At 29.0% G+C, this 23973-nt stretch overlaps 1 protein-coding gene across 1 annotated transcript; it reads right to left on the reverse strand.

The window, feature by feature from the left end:
• Nucleotides 1-979: 979 nt before the first annotated feature.
• LOC100574394 (ARL-6-interacting protein 1 homolog) lies at nucleotides 980-23388 on the reverse strand. The gene is made up of 5 exons (XM_003244898.3): nucleotides 22894-23388; nucleotides 13816-13949; nucleotides 10353-10590; nucleotides 6337-6421; nucleotides 980-1561 (listed from the first exon to the last, which is right to left on the reverse strand). The coding sequence occupies exons 1-5, from the start codon at nucleotides 22927-22929 to the stop codon at nucleotides 1446-1448; spliced, it is 609 nt and encodes a 202-aa protein (XP_003244946.1). The 5' UTR covers nucleotides 22930-23388; the 3' UTR covers nucleotides 980-1445.
• Between the last annotated feature and the right edge of the window lie 585 nt (nucleotides 23389-23973).

Below are 23973 nucleotides of genomic sequence, written 5' to 3' on the forward strand. Positions count from 1 at the left end.
GGGAATCGTTTTTCATCAAATACATTGAACTATCATTGAATTTAAGTTTAAAACGTCATCCAATAATACTGCACAACTGCAGTGACCTGAATTCAATGACGAACGTGCATCGAGAGGACGCTACACAGATATATTTTGTTGTCTCCGTCTTACAATAGTGCATAGCATAGCAAATTAACACTCAGAAGATCACGTTTAACTGAGTTAGTTTAATTATTAGTGTGAATCAACCTATTATGAAACTTGAAGGGGCTGTGGGGGCTGCAGCCCTCCCCCGAAATGTTAAGAAAATTTAAAAATTATTTTAATGGTCTATGATAGTCGCTCAAAAAGTCTTAAATTGTATTTAAAATATTTAAAAATGTACCTACTACAAGTATTAACACTTTTCAGCCATCTATCTGTGTTGGAACGTATTTAATGTGTAATAGTGTATAAGTTGATCAGCTCCCAACCCCCTCCCAAAAAAAGAGAAATCCTGGCTACACCGCTGGTTTGTTTGTTGATATTTTTACAATAATTAAGTTTTTAAGTGAGTTATGAGCATTTTTATTTTATGCTATATTAGGCATATATTATGCATAATTTACTAAAAAATTGAACTATCGTAAAAACCCACATGACCACATACAAAAACAGATAATGATCAAGTTTTATAATAGATCGATTCACTCTAGTTTTTAAGCTAGATAATTTAATTAATTGTGAGTATTTTTTTACCTAATGGCCTAAAACTAAATTATACCTAATTGTTATTTATTAGAATATTAAATTAACAGTAGGTGCCTACATTAGGTATTAATAAATTATGCATCTTTATATCGTAATAATATTATCATTACCTATGTTAGAACACAGTTTAAGACTTAAGTATCTTTTTTTAAGTACCTATCTATAGTATCTTAAATCGGAATCAAAAAAGGTATTTTTAGCATGAACAAAATTTCTGGTTGAATAAAAATAAAAACACGGCTAAATAGTTATATCTCGTTAGTCGTTTGTATTTTATTAAACAATAACGACCGTCCAATTGATATATTTGTATTATGAACACGAAAAACACTGCAAGCAAAACAATAATATTTAAAAAAAAAAATATTATCTCCATTACTACCTATATTATTTTCATAATATTACAAAATTATATTATTTCAATTATTTCAATGTTTTATCCGTTTTCATCACTATAAAACGCGATTTCTATGACTCACAAATTGTTCTGCAGTTAACAGTTATTAATAATTAACATAACATAGGTACATACACACACATTCTTGATACCTACTGTAAATAGTAGGCTACATGACAAATTATATTTATTTATGAAAACTGAAAGGCGAAAATAATATTTAATGAACTTTGTACACCCATCTATTTTCACTAAAACATTATAGTTTAATGAGCTGGTTAGATAGGTGGCTTTGGCTTTGAGGAGTTTAGTTGCCCTATGAAGACGCCTCGTCGTCGTCGCCCGAGAGCATATGATGAGCGTACCTCTGCAGACTGCCCTCGATGTATTCCGATTTGGTTTTGAACCCGGGAAACAGCAAAATAGCTAAAACTTAAAAATACAAACACAAACGGTTATTTGCTACTATGCCTACATAATAATATATTATATTTTAATTTAAATTAATAATTTATCACAGGTGTACTGTGGACGTATGGTATTGGTGTGCCTAAGAAATTTGTCTTAGAAAGTCAAGTTTTAAAAATATGAAATTTATTTAGAAAATGTATACTATAGAATTCACAGGCTTTATAAAACACATGTTATAGAATAGAATAGTATATTAGAAAACGAATGTTATAGAAGAACAGTCGTCACCAGGAAAGAGCCAAAGATAAATTTTCTGATAGCATAACAAAATTTATCGGTTGTTAGTTATAATCACCAACTTAATGTTCATAGATTTATTACAACAATAATACAAGACGGATACAACATGGTTATCATAAGACTGAAGCTACATCGAATCATTGGTATTAAATACAGAAATAAAAATTTAAAATTTCGTTCGTATAATATAACATTGTGCACGATGTGTGAGAGTTTTTCCTGTAAAACATATGTTTCGTGTAAAAAATCGGACTTCATTTTTGGTAGGCGGTGCCTGGGTCGGGGCCGTTGACATGTGGGCGAGGGCATAGAATCTCACTCATACTAATTATCATTGACGACTAACACAAATGCCTAAATATTGCTCACGAGCAGGCCCCTTAAATAAAAAACGCGTGAATTGTAATTTTTACGAAAAATACGTAGGTAGGTATGTGACAATGCGCAAATGATAAACGACATTTCCTGTCATTTAAATATTAAAAAAAAATTAATAAAATACTGTCATTAAATAAAGGTATGCATACTAACAAACTTAACATGTTTTTATTTTAAAAATGTTCCACAGTAAACCCTATTCAAATGAGGTACTCCACGTAGGTAATCTATCAAAAACACCTTAATTAATTTGTAAAAATTCAATATTAGGGGGTCTACGAAAACAAAAAATTGGCTCGTGGTCTGCATGGAAAAAATTTTTGGGAATCTCTAGTATATATTAGGTATAAGTAGTATGTTAGTTATGTTACTAGTCTAGATATTTTTCTCTGTACGGAAAATTGAGGAATTATAAATAGGTATGTTTTCGGGTATAGTGCAGTGGAAAAATATTTAGTAACATGATACATTTTGTTAAGAATTATTAAAAATCGATTACAAAAAAAAAATTGTATCTACCTCCCCGTCCCAAAAACATATTTTGTTAAAATAAACTTTAAACTATGTTAAAAAATAAAAATAAAGAATATTAATAAATGCATAGTTAACAATCTCAATTAAACATTTATACGCCGTGATTTTTTTTTTTAGAGCGGTTACCAGTCCTAATTTTAAATATTAAAAAAAATATATTTAGAAAATGTATTAGGTTTATTAATTATTAAACTTAAAATATTATTATTTTAAAATATGTTTTTTAATTAAGTGTAAAAAGGACAAACGGAAATTTTTTAAAACAGTTATTAATTTGTTAATACCTATAATCTATTTTAATTTTAGTGCATTGTAATTGCGTATTTGTATTCGTGTTATGGAATATGTTTAAATATAAATTATAGGTTACTATATATTAAAAATAAATAAATAAGACATTTCTAAAAGTCACCATTTTAAAGCTTGACTTCTACTACCTATACCTATCTACACAGTGGCCCCAAATATGATTTTTAACATGCACCATTCAATTATTAAAAATATAATTTATGGTTATCAGATATTGAACATTGAAAAAAAGGTCACCGGGGGGAGATATATTCCCCCTCATACCCCAACCAGTTTTAGCACCACTGTAACTACAATATTACGTCTTATAAGTTATAGCACGTATAGAAATACTATTATGATGACATATAAATACTATATTATACCTATCAAATATACCACATACACTATTGTGTAGATACCTAACCTATTAATTTATACCTACGGTATAACTGTATCAGGTACGAGTTATTTATGCGTCGATAAAAAAGATCGAATATAAATAAAAACTATCATCGAATAGGTATATCGTAAATTTATAGTAATGTTGAAACTCTAAACCATAATATAATATCCAATAATCAGATTTAGTTACACATATTATTATGATTTCCAATTCAGCATACATTTATTTGGTATCGGGTCATTTTTTTACGTTATGTCTTATAGAATAATTATGTGTTAGAAAATAATTTGTTGTAATAAGTATATCTTTTACCCTTTGGTATTTACCTATATTATTATTTAACATAAAAGAGTCAATAGGCCTATACAAATATTGTAAAACTATATAACTGGTGTGGTTTCTGAGTCGACAGGCCAAATACATAAAAATCCTGGCGTTGGTGTACGTGACGAAGGATTTTGAAATGGTGGTTATAAATTTGTACATTTGTATTTTGGATATAAGTTATAACAATAAATTAGGGTCCTATACACTGAAAAATATGTCTACAATAAACTTATCCTCAAACCGATCATAGTTGGCCCTCAGTCAAACACAGGTATACCACGCATGGATTACCTAATTTGTTTTTATTTACCTAAAGAGATTTTAACTGAAACTATTTGAAGAGAGGATTGACTTATTTGTCGATATTTTCACAGTACCTGTATAAAATAGTCTTTATAATAAACATTTTATGAAGTATTTTAAAATACAAATTTTTTTTTATAAAGTTTGTGTTTCTAAAACATGTTTTTGTCATAGACATTTTAAAATATGCACCAAAAATATTCAAATTGATATAGTATATGAGTCGTAATACTGATTCAATCATCTGATGAAAATATTTTTATGAATCTTATGGTTTATTGCATTTACAATTCATTCACTTTACATATAAAATATGATATATTTCGTAATACCAGATTATTTAAAAATCTCGTATTCCATCGATATAAAATACCGATAAACTAAAAACTGGTAAGTACCAACGCGGGATATTCTGGTACGGTCTCAGTAGGTACTAGGTTACCTACTCTGTTGGTAACAGCTATAGTACAGTAGTACACTGCACTTAAATGAAACTATGCCGAATACTTGTAATAAATATAGTGGAAACTTTTGAAAGTCGTGGTGGTGAGTGATGAAAATAGGTATTACAAAACGGGAATTTGCACAAAATACAGTATTAAAATGTTCGTGGAAAAAACAACTAATTTGATTAAATCTGTAAGTTTTAATATTATTTTATCATAGTTTATGTTTATTTATATTTACTAATGTAAATTATCATTTGGTATTTCATTATATGCATAAATTATTCAAATGAAACGCCACATAATCAACACAGTAAACAATACAATAAAATTGAGATAATTATTGTTAACATGAGAAAATCCGGATCAAATAATTATTTATTTTAAAATATATTGAAAGCTCATTTTATTTTTACAATTTATTGAAAGTCTTTACAGAAGATACAGCTAGATGTGGCTGTTAAACAAAGTAGGTACCTATCTATATTTTAAAATATCCAGGATAGACATTTAGGTACTTAGTAAACCATTAAATTCTAATTTTAATATTCCAGAAAAGTGCACAACAACAATGGGTGATGAACCACTAATTTATATAGTAAATGGGACAAAGAACGGAACTAAATCCTTTTATCCATGAAAAAAATAATATTTTCTATTCGTTCGGAATTGCACTGTTAAGCCAGGTTTTTAACTATACACACCGTGTCGTGTCGTGTCGTTTTCCGTATATTCAATATGACAATATGTAGGTAGGTAACAAAATGTCGGTCACACATTACGTCTTATAAGTTTAATATATTCAACCTTACACGACTATACGACAACGGTTTAGTGGAAATCCAGTATTATTCTAAAAAAGTAAGTTCCAGTGTCAGAGCTTATGTCTTACGTGTACCTAAATTTGATCTTCCCATGAGTGCAGAGTCTGCAGACTACAGGGACCTAACACAAAACGTAAATCCCATAGTTAGTATAGAAATCATGAATTCATCGCGGTAAATATATCTATAACAATCAAGAATAGGAGTTTCAAATATTAAAAATGTCATATTATTTTGCACAAAACTAGTAAGTGGGTACAAATTAATGATGAGAAAATGTACTTTACTCGCTCAGCTATTTTAATAATTGAATACATATATATATATATTATATATTATATTATATTATTATTATATTATATTTATATGTATATTAAATTTGGAAATAAGAGAGGAACTTGTATAAATTGAAAACAACGAATTCCTCAAAAACAAATAATAAGGAACGGAACGAATTCTTTTTTTATATTTTTAAAGAACGATCGTTCCTCGAGGAACGGAATTAGTTCCTTTTGATATGGCTCATACCAAACACTGACGGATTGAAAGATAACTTTTGCATCAGTTAGGTAGGTATACAATAACTTTTAACACTCAGAAGTATAAAAAAATACACAACACATCATAAGACCAACTAAACAAAGACTTAAATAAAGAAATGACAATAATATTCCAGTTTTGAAATAATGTATAAAAATGTATGAAATAATTATTGTTACCATTTTTTGTTTTAAACATACTTAAATTTAACTAGTTGATGAATGATCAGTAATTTAAAATTGTATTAATTGTATTAATTTTCGATGGGTACCATTATTCCGACCACTGAAAATCCCAACTATACGACATAAAAATATCAGCATTCAGCACGATATATTTTATATGTATATTGTATTTTTAAAATTATTTAATTATATTTAAAAGACAGAAATGCTATCAGCACGTCTATCGAATATTTAAATCACGTCCCATGGTTATGGGATGACATACTTGTAATATATGATATGAACAAATTGTTGAATGTGGTTCCGATGTACAAAAGGCTGAAGAACGATACCGATAAGACAGAATGAAACTGAAAAAAAAAAATATTATATTATATTATCAAATATATACGGTTTCACTGCATATGTAGCGCATAATATTATTTTATAATAATTTTTAATTATTAAAGATGACACACAAGCACTTGGCAGATTTTCTTTTCCCCACTTTCATTGAGTATTTATGTGTGTTGTATGTATTAGTGTAATATGTATATTGGTGAGCGAAATTAAATTAACTAAATAGATTTAAAAGTGTTTAAGAAGATTAATAATATTATGCCCAAAGCCCAATTAAATATTAAATCTTGAGAAATAAGGGTGCTGGAAAAAAAAATATCAGGAAAAAATGGCATGGAAATTAGTCTTGGGAAAGCATTTTGACTAAGTAAATTAGTAAATAACTAGAAACATCACATTACTGAAAATTACATTGTATTAGAAATATTAAATTAAATACACTAATAATTATTTAGGGTAGGTGGATACAAAACAATAATAAAAAAAAATTAAGAAAATATTCTATCTTCGTTTAACTTTATATTTTTAGCTACGCCTACCTATGGCTTTCAACAATTTTTTTCCGAAAAACGTGTGAATAAAATATTAATCTAGTTTTCGTTTTCATTATTTTTCTTTATTTTTATTGCTAACTCGCCCAGTTCATACAAAGATAATTTTGTGTGAGGTACAGCTGTTTCATAACTGATTTATTAATTAAAGTCCAATTTTATATATGACAAATTTTACATACACACATATTGGAAGTGCACGTGTGAATTTTTCAATTATTTTATTGCACTGCACGTCCGCACGCTTTTGTGTACAAGCGAAAATAAGGATTTATATAGATCAATAAATAAAAATAATAATACTCCGCAAGGTGGATGAGATATATTGACAAAGTTTATAAAAGTATATAATTCGCTGACGGATTGCTACATGCAGTGGTATTATAGTGCGCTAATATAACAATATTGTACTTGCACTGTTGCGTACCACTTCGTCACAAAGATCAACATAAAAGACAAACATTTTAAGCATGCGCGTAAAAATAACACTTGGGCGGGCGGGTATTAAATTCTAAATCAATTTTTATGGCATTGGGTTTATGACTTGAGGAATTTACAGATAAATTAATGTGAGTCGCAAAAGCATGGTAAACGGATAAAGGCAGGTAGATACACTGTAACAGTGTTACGTTAGGTATGTACAGTTGTTTTTTTTTTACAAACGTTTATAACAATTTAATAACATTTAAACTGTATTAAGTGAATAAAGGAATTTATTTTCAAATGTAAATTGTATAATTGTTACTGCGCTGCAATAGTTTATTTTAAGAATTATGCGCAAAAAATAGGAATATTATATACAGTAGGTACCTCACCCACTTATCCCACCTACGGACTAAGGTAATTAAAAAAATATATATAGTTAGTAATTATACACTATAATAATATAAGAACGTGATATTTAACATTTTTAAGAGAACTACAATGTATATAGCAGGCAGCAGCTGTAGTATAGGTTATCTCCGTTTAACACACGCGAACAATATAACCGAGATCGCATTTTTCGTTTTAAACGTCAAGGGCGAGAGGAGCTAAGTTTGATTTAAGGCTGTGCTGACCTGTCATAAAAATCCAAAAGCTCAATACCATGTATGATAATAGCTGCAGGTAGGTACTTTGTTGAATAAACTAATTTTGAAGTTGATTATAAGCGTTATAATTATTTTTTACTTTTATCACACGCGTATTATATTGGTAGTTGCGTAAACAACACTAAACATATACACAGATGTTATGGTATATGTCTGTGTTAACTATACTGTTGGATGATCGAGTTTTATACATCGAAATTCCTAAAAAATTATTATACTTGTGTGTGATGTAATACAACAGTAATACACTTTCAACTTCAAAGATGATAACTACATTTTCAAAAATGTTGTAATGACTTTAAAAAACAATAATTTCTAAAACGAATAAATTTACTGAAAAAAAATGCGTAATATGTGATAAACTAATCATTCCGTTATAATATGATACACAAGGTGAGTATCTTAACGTGTGCAAATCTTTTTGCGGTCCTATTCATAAACCCACTTACGTACCTATATAGGTACCTACTATTATATATTATACGCCTACCTCCTGCAGTCAAAACTTTTACACTTTCCCAACCATATAAATATATAATATGCGAGTGCTTAATGGAAACTAAAAAAGCTTAACATTATGAAAATGCGCATAAATTATTAGCCCGGCTCAGACAATTTTTATATAATGTGGGTAATGCGAAAACCAAAAAATTAATTATAATTAGGGAAAGGATTTTAATTTAAATAAATATTTTTATGTGATAATAGCATCGGAAAGTTTTCGATATATGTACCTATACGTTTCATTTAATTTCAAGTAATCTGATGCTAATTTTATTTTAAATATTTTTAAATATTTTAGAATAATTAAATTTTTTTACAAATAAATACATAAATTATGTAATATTGTAGAATTTCCGTGTATATTTTAATTTTTTTACAAATAAATATACGTATTCTGTATTATTGAAGAATTTCCATTTTTATTTTAGTATTTTGCGATACGATTAGGTCTCTGTACTGTACACTTTTGACATCAAACAACAACGATTCGATATCTTATCTAGTTATCTAAGTAGTAGGTAGTAATTTCAGTGTACGAGTATATGCGTTCACTATAATTTATAATTTTGTAATTTGTTATATGAACGATCTGATAAAATAAACAACACCAAAGATTATTGTCACCGAAGTAGGTACCTAACTTGTGCTAAACCATTTTATGGTGAAATTCAGATCATTCCTAATGTTTAATTATCAATCATCGACATATCACTTATACTACTCTCACATAGATCTTTTGATTCAGTTACACGCCTAACATTAATCAACTTATTTAATTGTTTTCTTTACGCAGAGCCTAACATTAATTTTATTTCTGAACTGGGAAAATTGCTTTTATAATGATGTTTTTTACTGTCTTAACATTATTGACAGCACTCTTATATTAAAATCTCCAACTTCGAGGGTGGTATCTGGTATAAAATTAGATCTAGTTGGTAGTTTGGTACTTTTGAAAGTTCAATAGTAGACAATTGTCTCTACTAATAATCGATATAATTGGAAATAAAAAAACAAATAACAGCGGAAAACGGAATACAGAATACTAGATTTCGATCAAATTGAGTTTAGTATTTTTAGAGAGGAATGACCGTAAGGACTTGAAATGTTTACATACCTACTATTTATAAAAGAATTTTCTATACTTGAAACAATTTTCAAAATAATGTGGATATTTTTGAGTTATTTTACAGATATCTTAAATTTTTTATTTTTTTTATAGTTGTTCAGAGTCTAAGATGTCGTTAAATTTGTGTTGTGTAAAATTCTTGAAAATATAATACAAGGTTTCTTATTAATTTTGATATAGGATATAAAATATATTAAAGGATATATTTTCACGATTTTGTTTTATAAACATTTTAAATTTAAATGTTGACAAAATTCTTCAACATCGAGATAATTTAGACTTTTTTTAAGGTTTTAATCTATTTATACAACGGACCTTTTTACGCCATTCTACGCGGGTTTGTCAGTAATGACTAATGACTTTGAAAAAAAATATTTCAACCTACCAAATTAATAAAATAATTATAACAATATAATATAATATAAGCTATAGATGCTGATGAAAACTAACTCAAAACCTACAATACAGCAAAGTGAGATAGGTACCCGTTTTTTTAAAACGAATCATTATAATTAATTATACAGAGGTTAAAATAAACATTAACCTTAACTCCCAAGGGAATGGCCTCGTACCATCGCCTCCCCTGAAATACGTCATCACTGAAGCGTGGCGATATATTACATTAAATTGGTTTAAAAATATATAAATCTTCAATATATGAAATATTTACCAGTTTTGTATGTGTTTGCCTGAGGTTGAAAAATCGGCTCGTGTACAGCTTCGTCGTCACCCAGCAATCTGCAACCCATTCAGAGATATCCGTGAACGTGCGCTCCTTGTCCTGGTCCCAGCTGCTAGGTGGCAGGATCCTTTGAAACGGACCACATACGATGCAATCCAACAAGGCGGCGCATAGGCCGGTCATCCAGATCATGTTTAGTATCGAACAGTTGACCAGCCACACGTATCTAAAACCCCAGTGATATAATAATAATATTTATTTGTTTGAATCGTTAAAAAATAATAGATCGAAATTAAATCCAAAATTAAAAAAAGAGTCCACCAAGAAAATATTTCCATTATTTTAACCCATCACACAGATAAAATTACCCGATTTGAATCTATAAATATAATAAAAACTGCGGGAATTCAATTCAAAATAGGTAATATAAATATTTAATTCAAAAAAAAAATATAATCTGTCTTTAAGTTTAGTCTAAATATATAGTGTGATTTATAAAAATCCATATAATGTCCAAACGGGATCTCCCCACAAAAACAAATTAAACAGTCTGTGTCTGCACGATTGTACAAACGCTACTGTTTCACGTTTGAGAAAATATATTAAAATAAAGTATTAACTAATAACTAATAAGCAATAATAAAGTATACGAACAATCAATTTTTGATTACCTGCAGTACCTAGGTATAATATCTAGCACTGGCATTAGTGACGATGTATGATGGAATCGGGGATATTTAACATTTTGGCATCTAACAGTACTTATAAGATTCTACCACATTATTAGGACCCCCTTCTACCCATTGTTAAGCAAATTGAGTTATAAATATATAAATAAATAAAAGAACAACACTTTAATATATTTTGAATACATTTTATTCCAAGCTAGCTCACACACCTTTTTTCTTTTATAATACATTTATTTATATTCTATTCTTTAAAGTATACTCAATAAGGATTAAGGGCCATATTTCAAAACTAAGTTTTTATACCATTTAAGAAGGGACCAATGGTAAATTGAACATTTTCATGTTTCAAAATCAAAATTCAGGCGTGTAGTTTTTTAATTTTTTATAAGTTAAAACCATGTTTTATAAGGATAATAATTTCATGATAATAAGTTTGAAAGGTATGGGGGCTAACTGGCTAAGATGATTTTAATTATTTAGTATTTTAATACTGGTTAATAAATATTATGAATTTTTTTAAATGATTATTATTTTACATATTATTTGTTTAAGTAAAAACAGTCTTATGTAATAAATTATGTCTGATGATAGAATGACAATGTTGAGAAAAACTGTGGGTCAGGTGACCCCCATACCCACTTTTAGATCCGCTCCTGAGTCTTGATATTTACTAGATACTAAATACTCTATCTAAGATGCAAGGTATACTATATATTTTTTTTTTAAACTATTTTTTTAATTAATTTATCATTAATGGTGAAAAACGATTATATCAATAAACTACAATATTATATACAATATATTTTATGATTGTGATGCCAAAATATACAATTTAATCGTTATTGGAAAAACAATAAGTAGCAATAATATTTTTCATATTGACCTCGGTTAAATTATTATGAAGGTGTGTAATAATGTGTTTGTACGTAGAAAAACTCCGTTCCATACGAATTTTGATTTTGATAAGTCAACAATTTCAGAAAAATTATCCACTGAAAAATTTAAATTACAAATAGGGTTATCATTTAAAAAACAGAAGTTTGTATCTCCAAAGGACACTCCTTAAGTAGTACAAAAAATCTCAAGAATTTGAAAATAGGTATATATGGTCTTAAAGTATAATTAAAGATTGAAAAAATCAGATTTTAAATAACTGCATTATTGAAAAATAAAAGTGGACGAGAATGCTTGGTGAATCAACTTGTAGTTAAATATTGTTATTTACTATTCACAATCCAATATAATATTAGGTATACATTTATAAAAATAATTAATAACGTCGCAGAATGTCGACCCGCAACAACTATTATAAAATGGCGAGTAGTTTATTATATTTTTGAATAGCTATAATATCGTGCTAAATTTAAGTCCTTTAAAGGTATACAATATAATTTATTCAATTTTATTCTTTAATATAAAAAGTACAATAACAATAAATAATAATTTGTATTGTGTCAGACGTCAGTTGATTATGACAAGTTTATACCTTGTGTCCCAGTCAGTAGGTAATAATTGGTTATTGATTTTAAGCAGACTATAATATATTATATAGGTACTATATAATTATATATATATTATATATATTATATAGGTACTGACGAAGTGACGTACTGTCGTCCTAATGAAATATTCTATGCACACAATAACAAGTCAAAAGTAATCAATTTCATGCATAAAACATAGTAATATACTAAGTCAATCAAAAATTCAAAACTATAACTTATTAACTTTTGGGTAAAAATATTTATCAGAATGTATATACCCACTCGAAAAGAAAAAAATAATTGAAACATTTTATTCGTCTCTCAAAAATCGAAAATGTTTACCATCGTAATTTTTTCGAATGAACCGACTTCGTACATTTTACAATTATGTTATTCTATTCAGTTACGCTACTATATTATGTTGGTGCGTATAAAAAAAATAGACGGACCACAGTCATCTGAGAGTGTTAACGGACTACCGAAACTTAAATTTTCTATTGGGTTAAAACAATAATGTTTTCAAATGTTAATGTGTATAATAACTGGTCGAGTGAATTTGTACATAATACAGCAAACCCTGGACATAATTTATTATTTAAAATCCGTCCACGTTCCGGGTAAGATAAATGGACATTAATACAACGTTATAATCATGCCCCGAGAAATATATATTATGAGCTTTCAGAATATTAATAATGTCTCTCCGTCTCGTATCAAAGTTTAGCGGTAATATACAACATCAGTGCAGTAATTCGGTAAGACTTTGAGTAAGTATAAATTATTTTATTATTTTTGCATGATAGATGCGTAGCTGGTATTATATTATTGTACAATGTACATCAAAAGAAATCATCGGATACCTACTCTGGATTAGACAGATTATACCGGTCATCCGTGTAATATTAACCAGCCAAGTCAAATCACACTCGTAATTACGCGTAGGTAATATTAATTTTAGATCTCACTTATCTAAACTAGATCTAACTTATGGGCACCTAAATCGATAAATAAATAGCAGTATTTACATTGTGCGGTATTTTGTCCGTGTCACCTCTATTTTATTATGCAACAATTATTTATCATTATATATTATACGCTGTGTTAACTGTTTGTGTTTCAAAGAACATACATAATACATAATTATTTATATAGGAAAAGCAGACGGGATTTTTTTTTTTTTTTTGAAAAGGTAATAGCTGATACACGAATTGTGCACACGAATGAGTATGGGTAGATTGTGTAATGTGTATAAATGTATAATATAATAGGTATACTTACAGGTATACACTAGTTACACATATAACCGTAATCGCGGGAAACCAATTTTTTTGCCACGACATTATTGCGTTTAACAATACTATAATTTCTCTCCATTCGTTCATGCTAACTCTAAGTTCTTTTGAAATCCTCTCCTGTAACAGAACCAATAAATAATTAAAAATGTATATTATTATTTATTAAGGTCCGACATTATACCGGTACAATTTTTCTTTGATGTTGTTCAAAACAATTTTCTTAACTAAATGTAATATTCGTCGTATTATAATATGTAGGTAGCAGGTACCTAGTTAAGAGGACGTAACACTGGTATTTGCAGTGGCGTAATTAGGAATTTGGTTTTGGGGGGGGGGGGTATACGTTTATAGCAAACATGATTGGTCTGCACTATCAACACTTTGATTAAAATGTTAGCAGTGAAAAAAAATTTTTGGGGGAGATTTATCCCCCTAATCCCCCTTCCCTAATTACGCCCCTGGGTATTTGTTGTCTCCATCTTACAAATGCGTAACATAGCAAATTTATGCTCGGCAGAGCACGTGTAGCTTCGTTAGTTTAAAAATTAGAGTGAATTTACCTACTATGAAACTTGATGGTAAGAATATTATCTATGTTTATATGTTGGTTTTTTACGATAGTTACATTTTTTAGCAAGTTATGCGTATATGATATACCGTAAATTAAAAATGTTCATAACTCACTTAAAAACAGAATTATCGTAAAAAACCAACGTACACACACAGATAATGTTCTTACCATTAAGTTTTATAATAGGTCAATTCACTTTAACGTTTAAACTAACGAAGCTACGAGTGTTCTGCTGAGCGTACATTTTCTATGTTACGCACTGGTAAGACGCAGGCAACAAATACCAGTGTTACGTCCTTTTAAGAATAAAAGTGATCTTGTATTTGCAGTAACACGTGAGTACATACATTATTAAAGGTAATATCATTATATTGTACCTAGATACCTATTCGTTATTGATAATTTCATTGCGTAGCTATAACCAAGTTAACTTTTATATTATTAAAACTACACCCAATAAATAACAATGATATTATGGAACCACCGTAAAGGCCATTTTTTAGAAACATTCATACAACGTAAAATTATTAATCGACGCCAATACTTTTATACCAGCACTATATTGCTTTATATCAACCAGCTATTAAAGGTGATTTTATACTTTTGAACTTGAACTGAACTTTAACGCTTAAAAATGTATACACTTATTAAAACTAAAAAACAGTTAAGAAATATATTGATTTGGTTTTAATTCAATTTTTTAGATTTTTAGAGGACTGTTTTTTGCATTGGTTTTACAATGATATTTTAGGTAAGTTATTAAAAAAAACTACGCCAATGTGTGCACTTTTTATAGAAAAAAAGTGATACGATGTAGTATTATCAATGTAAAATACTATTGTAATTTTACGATTTTTGTAAAGTACCTAGGTAGTAAATAATACCAAATTATCCTTACGTTTTTCTTATTGGAATTTAAAAAAAAGTTCAGCGTAAATCCACAATTATAATTGTTATGAAAATGTTTAATTTAAATTTGGCAACATTGGATATTCAAATATAAAATAAATAATAATGACTCCCAAAACACAGTTTATGAGGTTTTTAGATGTTCTAATTGTAGGGACTTGAAACTTTTTGATATTATGGATATTATTATGTTCATATATTTTGTATATAGACATATAAAATAATCATGTTCACAATGAAATCATTTTCACTAATTTTAATTAATGTAAGGTATACCACGAACCTTTTTACACCGTTTTACAGCGTAATCGCGAAAAAAGTAAAGTCTAAACGTATTCATAATTTCAACCAAATTGTCTACTTGACAAGACGTGTTATCTTTTAAATACTTTGTATTATATATAAGTATATTGTATAACACTTAAACTTTTGCAGCAGTTTAAAATTTGTTAAAACAACTGTTTGATGAATATATACCTAGCTACCAAGTTACCGAATTTCTGTGAACTATATAAAACACAAAATAATAAGCTTTAAATAGTATTATAATGGAATTAAATTTTTGTTTTCAACTTATAAAAAGTTGCCTGATAAATCTCCTGATCATGTTTTGAGTAGTAAATCTAAAATGTCTACGAAGAAATTATAAATTCAAAGTACCAAACTTTGTTAATAATTTATTATAAACGTACACTACGGGTATTACGGATTATAATATTTTCATTTTGTGTACCTATTATTATTATTATTATTATTTATTTTATTTTTTACGAAAAGTTCGTGTGTCATAATACCCTAATTACATTTCAAAACAGCGGCGGCCTCGAAGTTTTATCCGTCTCGAAATCCAAATCACTATTTAGTACATTGTGCATTCACAACTTTTTCAATCTTCAGAAAAAAAAAAATGTTCACACATTGATGGTTTCCAATCAATCTTTACTAAACGAAAACGTTAAGAGTGTGACGGGACGGGATGATCGGAATTCATAGCGCATTCTCATTATTATAATAATTATTATAATATGTAGATTGTAAGTACATTATATGGCACAAAATTGTTTTTTGTTTTATGTAAAATTATCCATTAGTAGGTAATTAAATATTAACTTGGTCGATTTTGGTCGAACTTGGTCGGTCAATCGGTCAATTGGTTTGAGTGTAAATAGTAGAATATTCCTAGTCTCAAAATTCACTAAAATCATGACAATTTTCAAATATTTTTATGTTGTTGAAAATTCATTAAATTTTAAGTGTAGGTAATATATAAGGTACCTACATGATACATCACAAGATTTTTAAACGCTTTTCTAACCGGAATCAACAATGAAGGTTAAGCTTAAAGCTTCAAAATATTAAGAGTAATTTTAGGCTATTTATACAACGGTGATCGGTATTCACATCGTTCAACGATTTATTGACTTATAAGAAAAATATTATATAATATAAATTATAATATGTGGTATTTAAAGCAGGTATTTTAAAAATGTCATATAAGTAATAAAAATAATCTAGGTAGGTATCCCAATATTAGCAGTAATTTGACACCACCGTCTCCGCTCAGAATCGTTTGTTTTGTATGCAATGATTTTTCATTTAAATTTTATATTTAACATAGCCATTACAGTGACCTATACTCAATGGCGACCTAGGTGCACTCGACGTCTCGACACAATGTTATACTGATTATACACCAGATGACTTCCCGTTAGGTTTATTTCTGTGGATATTGTACCTATATGTTTTTAACGCACGTATTTTAAGTAGGTATAGTGCTTATACAAAAAAAAAGTTTATACCTAGTGATAAGTAGGTAATCGAAAAGAATAAACCTTAAAACAAAGTATCTACATTTTTAAAAATATTTACCTTGACGTAAACATACAGCGTACGCACATATAACAACCAATTGTGGATCTGTTGGCTGTCCCTCAAACATGGGAAGTAAAATGTTTTATGACCTAATAATAATAATAATATTATGACTGGACGTATTATTTTTATAACATATTTATGATATAAGCCCTGATATTTATAACACACTGTACCTAGGTATGTATTTTGTACCGAAAAATTATCAACTTTTAGTATGTTCATTAAAACTTTGTGAAAAACTATGAAGACAAAATATGTCTAAGTAGTAAGTAGGTATTTTAGATTTTTTTAACGTTTAATTTTACCGAAGTATTGAATTAAATCGATTGATCTCTGACATTATAATTAACAAAAGTTAACAAATTAGATAATTTAAAACAGCTCTCGTGGAAAAGTCGGTGTTCGTGACACACTAATTTCGACGTTCCTAACGGGTATAAAAATAATAGCAATAATTGATAGGTATGGGGAGGTTATGTTTTCACGAAGTTCATAATGAAATATGCCGATCGATAACACAATATAATGTTACTGCACAGGTTTTTCGCTTTCCATTATTTTTATTTATTATCGTTTGACCAATATTATTATTGTATCGTAAATTTTTTCGACTATCGTAACCTACCTTCATATATGTAGCTAAAACTATTGTCTCGGAAAGCTGCAGGTTTTTTCCGATTCGAGCACTGTAATAAATAAATCTTTATGCACTTCCATTGAGAGGAGAAACCGAGAGGGTACTATCAAATTGTGATAAACAAGTTATATTATTGTGGATCAAGAACGCTGATACAACTATAACGATTATTGTGTAGAAATAATTATTAGATGTCAATAGGTCACACACCCGATTTTTAAGAGGGGTTGATTATATACAATTATTGTAATATTATAATGAGAAAAATATATTTTAAATACCTTAAATATACTTAATACTAATTCAAAGTAACTTGCAAGTGGTCCTGTGCCAGTAGTAAACTTATCAGTTTAAAAGAAGAAAAAATGGTGAAAGAAGGTAACCGCTCATCTGCTATACAGTAGGTTTCAAGCATAGACCTTAAACTACTAGACAAGCAATAAGTGTATGGAAAGCGTAACAGCAAAGAGGGTGATTTTTGATTACTCGATTACTCAATATAACGGTAGTGGGGGTAATAGGGTAATATATAATATACGTAGAGAGCCTTGATATATAAAAAGGCTATATAAAGGCTGTATGAAAAGGCTCTCTATATAATATACATATAAAGATTATTGTATTTTGTCGTCAAGACAGGCTACATCACTGCGAGATGATGTAACGCCGCTCGTAATGCTGTTGTTATACACTTGTATTATGTTCTATAGTAATATAAGAGGTCTATGAGGTCAAGTGTACTACATTATTTAAAAGTTATTGTAATCTATGAGTTAGATTTGAATTTAATGATACATCTTTGCTTTATGTCAGCCAATATTACCGAGTTTCTTTTATGATACATTTGTATTGCTATTATAGTAACAAATAGTAATTACTGTTTGTAAATTTTAATATATGGTAGGTTGAATAACCTAATATTTGCGAAAGCATTGCATTTATCGTATTATTAATATTTAATTATCATAATAGTATATGTATAGTATATTATTGCTATTAACTCTTGAGTCAATATAGACTTACTACAGGACGGGACGGTATAAATAGGTTCGTGGAATAAATAAGCATTAGCTTAAAATTAGTTTAAAATTGATTATCATTGAAAATGTTATTATATATGTAGGTAATATGATAACTTCATGTTCAATAATATAAACAACTCAAAACAAAAGTGTAAAAAAACCGTCAACCAAAAAGAAATCATCTGTACCAATAAATGTGTTTAAGATGATACCACACGGACACTTGTTGTCTCCGTCTTACAAACATTTTATTGATATTATTATTTTAAGTAAGTTGTGATCATTTTAAAATATACAAAAATGTACAGTTTAAAAATAATTTTCTTCTTAGTAAAAATATCAATAAAAGCCTCTGAGATGCCCTTCATAATAAACTTACAACTGCATTTTATAAGAGGTAAATTCTCTCTAATTTTAGAAATTACAGACTAAATGCATTAATGTGAACGTACAATATGGCAAATTTTGCAAGACGGTTACAACAAATGCCCGAGTGACGTCCTCTTAAGGGGATTCGAACCCGGCAGGATATTCTACCAAAATAAATCTTGGTACCTATATTATGTCAAATGTTTTAACCTACTGTGACTATCCAAGTCATCAGATAAGATTTCTAAAAACATATATAAATTTAAAAAATAAAATTATTATGTTGGTTTGATGTTTAAAACTTACTGAAAACATTATTACAACACAGCAAATATTGTTCAAATATCCGGCCTGGTATATAAATTTAGTTTTATAACTATGATCGCTTAAATTAAGTGGTTATTTTTAGTGCGTTAAACGGTGTTTACGATAAATTAATACGTTTGTTGAGTCCTCCCTCTTTGTGACTAAGATATTATGGACTTAAAAGTTAAGGAAATAGTATTATTATAGTATCACATAATAAATCGTGACGGGTTATATACCTAGTGCATTCAAGAAAAAATTAAATTATAAAAAAGGGTTCACGCAAAAATCGTAAAAGCTTACGCGCCGTCAAATCGGAATTTTCGTAGACGAAGGTAAAGCTGATCTCGTTATAGTATAATACATTAGAAGGTATGCACTAAAATACCTATCACACAGCTATTATACAATATATAGATTTAATTTTCCTTATTTTACAACGTTGGGAATTTAATTTAGCCGTTTACGTTATAAATATTAAATAGTATAAAGTAAGACTTATGATTTTAAAATCCAGAGGTCCTATAAAAGGATAAAATATATCTGTTGTCTAGTTTTTTCTTCGAGGCCGGTAGAGAAGGAAGAGCCAGGACTGAAAAGACGGTCTTAGCCGTTGAAGGAATCGGTGAGAGGTCGGTAATGGTATATAGCCATATAGGTAAATAGTAATTACTAATTAATAATTAAAAATATAATATGATTGTGGGACGCAAAGTTTGTGATTGGTACGCCAAGTGTGTGGGTGGAACTTTCTCACACTGACGTGCGTATACACGACAAAATATAAATTATACCAATAATAGTACAAACGGCTGAGCGTTACACAGTAAGAAATGGAAAGAACCAAGTGCTATATACGAGCAAATAGGACACATTTTTTGTGGGTACTTAAGTCGACTGTAATATTATTGATTTAAAAAAGTAGGGTGTAGCTCCCACCTCAACTATAGTTATTGACTTACAAATACAAACTATTAGTTACATCAATTATACACGTGTATAATAGTACTATTATTTATTTACATTCAATAATAATTTTACTTACAGAATAGTTGACAAACACAAAAAATACTATTATATTTAAAATAGGTATAGTTACATTAGTTATAATTAGTAGATATAATTACACGGCGGATCATATTATAGGTACTTATATATAATATGGTTATAAACTTATAACTTATAACATGGATAATGGAGATATATATATATATATATATATATATATAAATATATTATTATCTTAGTTTCTTACTAGGTACCTACAACATTTTGTCATTTTCTACGGATGAAACAAGACTACAACAATTCTTATCGTCTGTGTTTAATAAACACTGCTTATACCATCCCATACTTTACTACAAAACAACATTATAAAATAATTTATAGGGACTTGATTGAAGTGGATTTTCATTCAAAATAAGAATATTTAATAAATAGAGAATTAATAATATGTTTATTCATTATTGTGCAGGAGATTATGAACGCTTTTTTTTTAAAAAAAGTTTTATCGGATTTCCTATCATTGTCCTAGGTATTTATTATTAACTAGACCAGATTTAAAAAAAAATAAAAATAACTGAGACTTTTAGAAAAACTACCATAGTAGTTGTAGGCTGCGCGTATTATAATTTGAAAGTTATAACTTATAAGTTTATAACACATTATCGTTACTCATTGACGTGAATAGGGAGGGAGCTGGTGGGTCACGGCCATATATGCGCTAAAGCGAAATTGCAGTTTAAATTCTGTGTCATAACTCATAAGTCATAAGCCATAATACATGCGTTTATGTCATAATCATACCCCCCCCCTTACCAACTCTTTAAATAAATGTAATTAGCCTACAATGAAAATAATTCTTAGCTATATACATGCCACTGTACTATGTGTATTTTTTAGCGTTGCATCGTAGTTTTTTATCTATTAATTCCTACACGGTTACCGGTTTATCTTGTCACGGGCCACGGCATTTGTGTGAAAATGCATACCTAGGTATTTTGGTGACCGCTTCGGTGATGGGTGAAAATAATATTTAAAAAAAGTTCATCGAATCGTTTACAAAATTGTTGGTGCCAACCCTTAACACTGACAACTGACAACTGCAAAGAGCGGCCTAAAATATATTTGCGTGCTTGCGTTCGTTATACAGGTCACTATAGTGGTTGACAGCTTGCCGTATAGGCATAGACCGTATTTATTTTATCTGTCAGTGTCAGACCGCAGGTAATAAAATAAAAGACAAAAATAGTCTAAATATTTCCAAACAGTCGTGGGACGACAGACGTTTAGTCTAAATTGTTTGACTGTAACAGATTAGTGATTACTGATTAGTGATTGGTAGGTTAAGTACCTATATAGGTCGCACAAAATCCGTAACACCAATATTTAATATCTCTAAACATAATAATATTATATTTCCAGTTTATACATCGTATTACACTGCCTAAACCCAGAAAATGCTTCGTTAATATTACTTTATTTCGTGCAAATAATAATATTATCTTATAAGTTGTAAGTACTTACTCGAAACGATAACTATGAAAACTATCTATATCGAAACTCAAGGTGATGGTCAAATGCATCACACTGCAGTGTCCCTCAATTCCCAAACACCACAGGCAATAAGTTCGATTCTCGTATGTCGGTGACGTCAATACGTCATTAAAGTACGAGTAACTATTTTGTTGGGTCACTATAATAGTTATGATTTATGACGTTACGTATATTAGCAGTTGATGTATGGAAGCCGTTTGTAAAGTTTGTTTTTTTGTTTATCGAGATGATTATATTAAATGATTTATCAAAATATATTTTATTGATAGTTAAAACGAAATAAACAAATAACGCCAAAACCACATGTTCATAACGAATAAAAATCATTTTATTATTATTTTATTGAGGTACGCCATAAAAGTATATCTGAAGAAGGAAGGATAATATAATATTATTATGAGCTTTATTTTAGTAAGTATTACGAAATTGTGATCTGTTAAACAACATATATTACCGTCAAACAGATTAAATAGAATATAATATAATCTAATATATTATTTTTGTTAGTAATACGCCACATTGTGTATAGGTAATGAGAAATTTATTATGGGTAGTTGTGTAGTGTAGACATTATATTGTAGTACACCTACAAAATTAGAGGGTAAAATGAACTGACTAATTGGCAGTAAAATGTTTTATTCAAATAAAAAGTGCGAAACTTCACGTGTTTATTCTATGCTTTAGCGTGTAGGTATCCTACTTAAAAGTGTGTAGACAAAAAAAATGACGAACAATCTGTTCTAAGTAATTCGTTTTAACCACACCAAAATTACAATAATAATAATGTATGCAATATATTGCTACAACTGCACGTACCTTTTCCTGGAAATCGACGCTTCCATCGCCGGCCATGTTCGTCCGAAATCGTCGTGTCAAGTAAATTATTTTATTATTATGCTTGCCGGCTCGCTGGCGGGCGGATGACCACGAAGTGCAACACGTTGACGATTGTTGTGGTTTACTGAGTAGGTGCGCAAATAATAAATTATGATATTGTATGGTATTATAAAATTATTATTATTAGATTGAATTATATTACTGCACTGGCGTATTACTATGATTATATCGACGGCCGAAAAACGCGGAAAAAATAATAGTTTTGAGATCAATGCGCGACAACTAGGACATAGGAGGTAATGGAATAACGTATGGAAATAATATTATTATCGAATGGTATTGTTATAATTGTTAATAATACAATGAATATGGCAGGTGGTTGATCGACGGTGCGGCGGCGGATCGGCGAGCGGAAATGACAGAAACGGATCGAAACGTCGACGGCGGCGGCTGTGTTTTACCTACCTATCGCGCAATATTCGCCTAAAAACCTGAGAGGGACGACGACGGGCAACAACAGTCGTGGCTATTAATAATGCATAATATTATCTTAACAATAATAATATAATACGGTTTGCTTGGGAGTTGGGGCGAACGAGACGAGCGATATCGTCGTAATCGGTGTAGATAACGCGATGGACGCGATTTATATATTATATAACAATATTATTATACCTATGGGCTAATAACCTATACCTGCAATATATTCTTATATGTTGGTGCGCCGACGCGACAATGCATTTTCAGATAAAATTTTCGCGATTTAAACAAAAACCTTGTCATACAATAAATTAATAATATTATATAATATACCTAATAGGTAATATAATATAATAACATAATATTATGTTCGAAGGGTGCGGAGGGCTTTTGGATTTTTCATAATATTTCCCTCGCGGAATAAAAAGATTAATCAAGTATTTGTAGTAAGTACCTACTAGTAAAATGAGATGAATTGCAGCGTGTTTTATATTTTACTCAACTTTCACATCCTGAAATTTGGTAAATATCATCATACAGTTAGGTCTGGAATCTTGAGGCTGTTGAACCATTTTTAAG

The sequence above is a fragment of the Acyrthosiphon pisum genome, chromosome X (assembly GCF_005508785.2).
Source record: "Acyrthosiphon pisum isolate AL4f chromosome X, pea_aphid_22Mar2018_4r6ur, whole genome shotgun sequence".
Classification (NCBI taxonomy): Eukaryota; Metazoa; Arthropoda; class Insecta; order Hemiptera; family Aphididae; genus Acyrthosiphon; species Acyrthosiphon pisum.

What these genes read in the sequence shown, in the direction of transcription:
- LOC100574394 (XM_003244898.3), bottom strand. Translation starts at nt 22,929, where the DNA reads ATGGCCGGCGATGGAAGCGTCGATTTCCAGGAAAAG. An exon ending in GCGTCGATTTCCAGGAAAAG is followed by an intron (nt 13,950 to 22,893) that starts GTACGTGCAGTT and finishes GTTCTGTTACAG; the next exon opens with GAGAGGATTTCAAAAGAACT. An exon ending in TGTGTAACTAGTGTATACCT is followed by an intron (nt 10,591 to 13,815) that starts GTAAGTATACCT and finishes CTGGGGTTTTAG; the next exon opens with ATACGTGTGGCTGGTCAACT.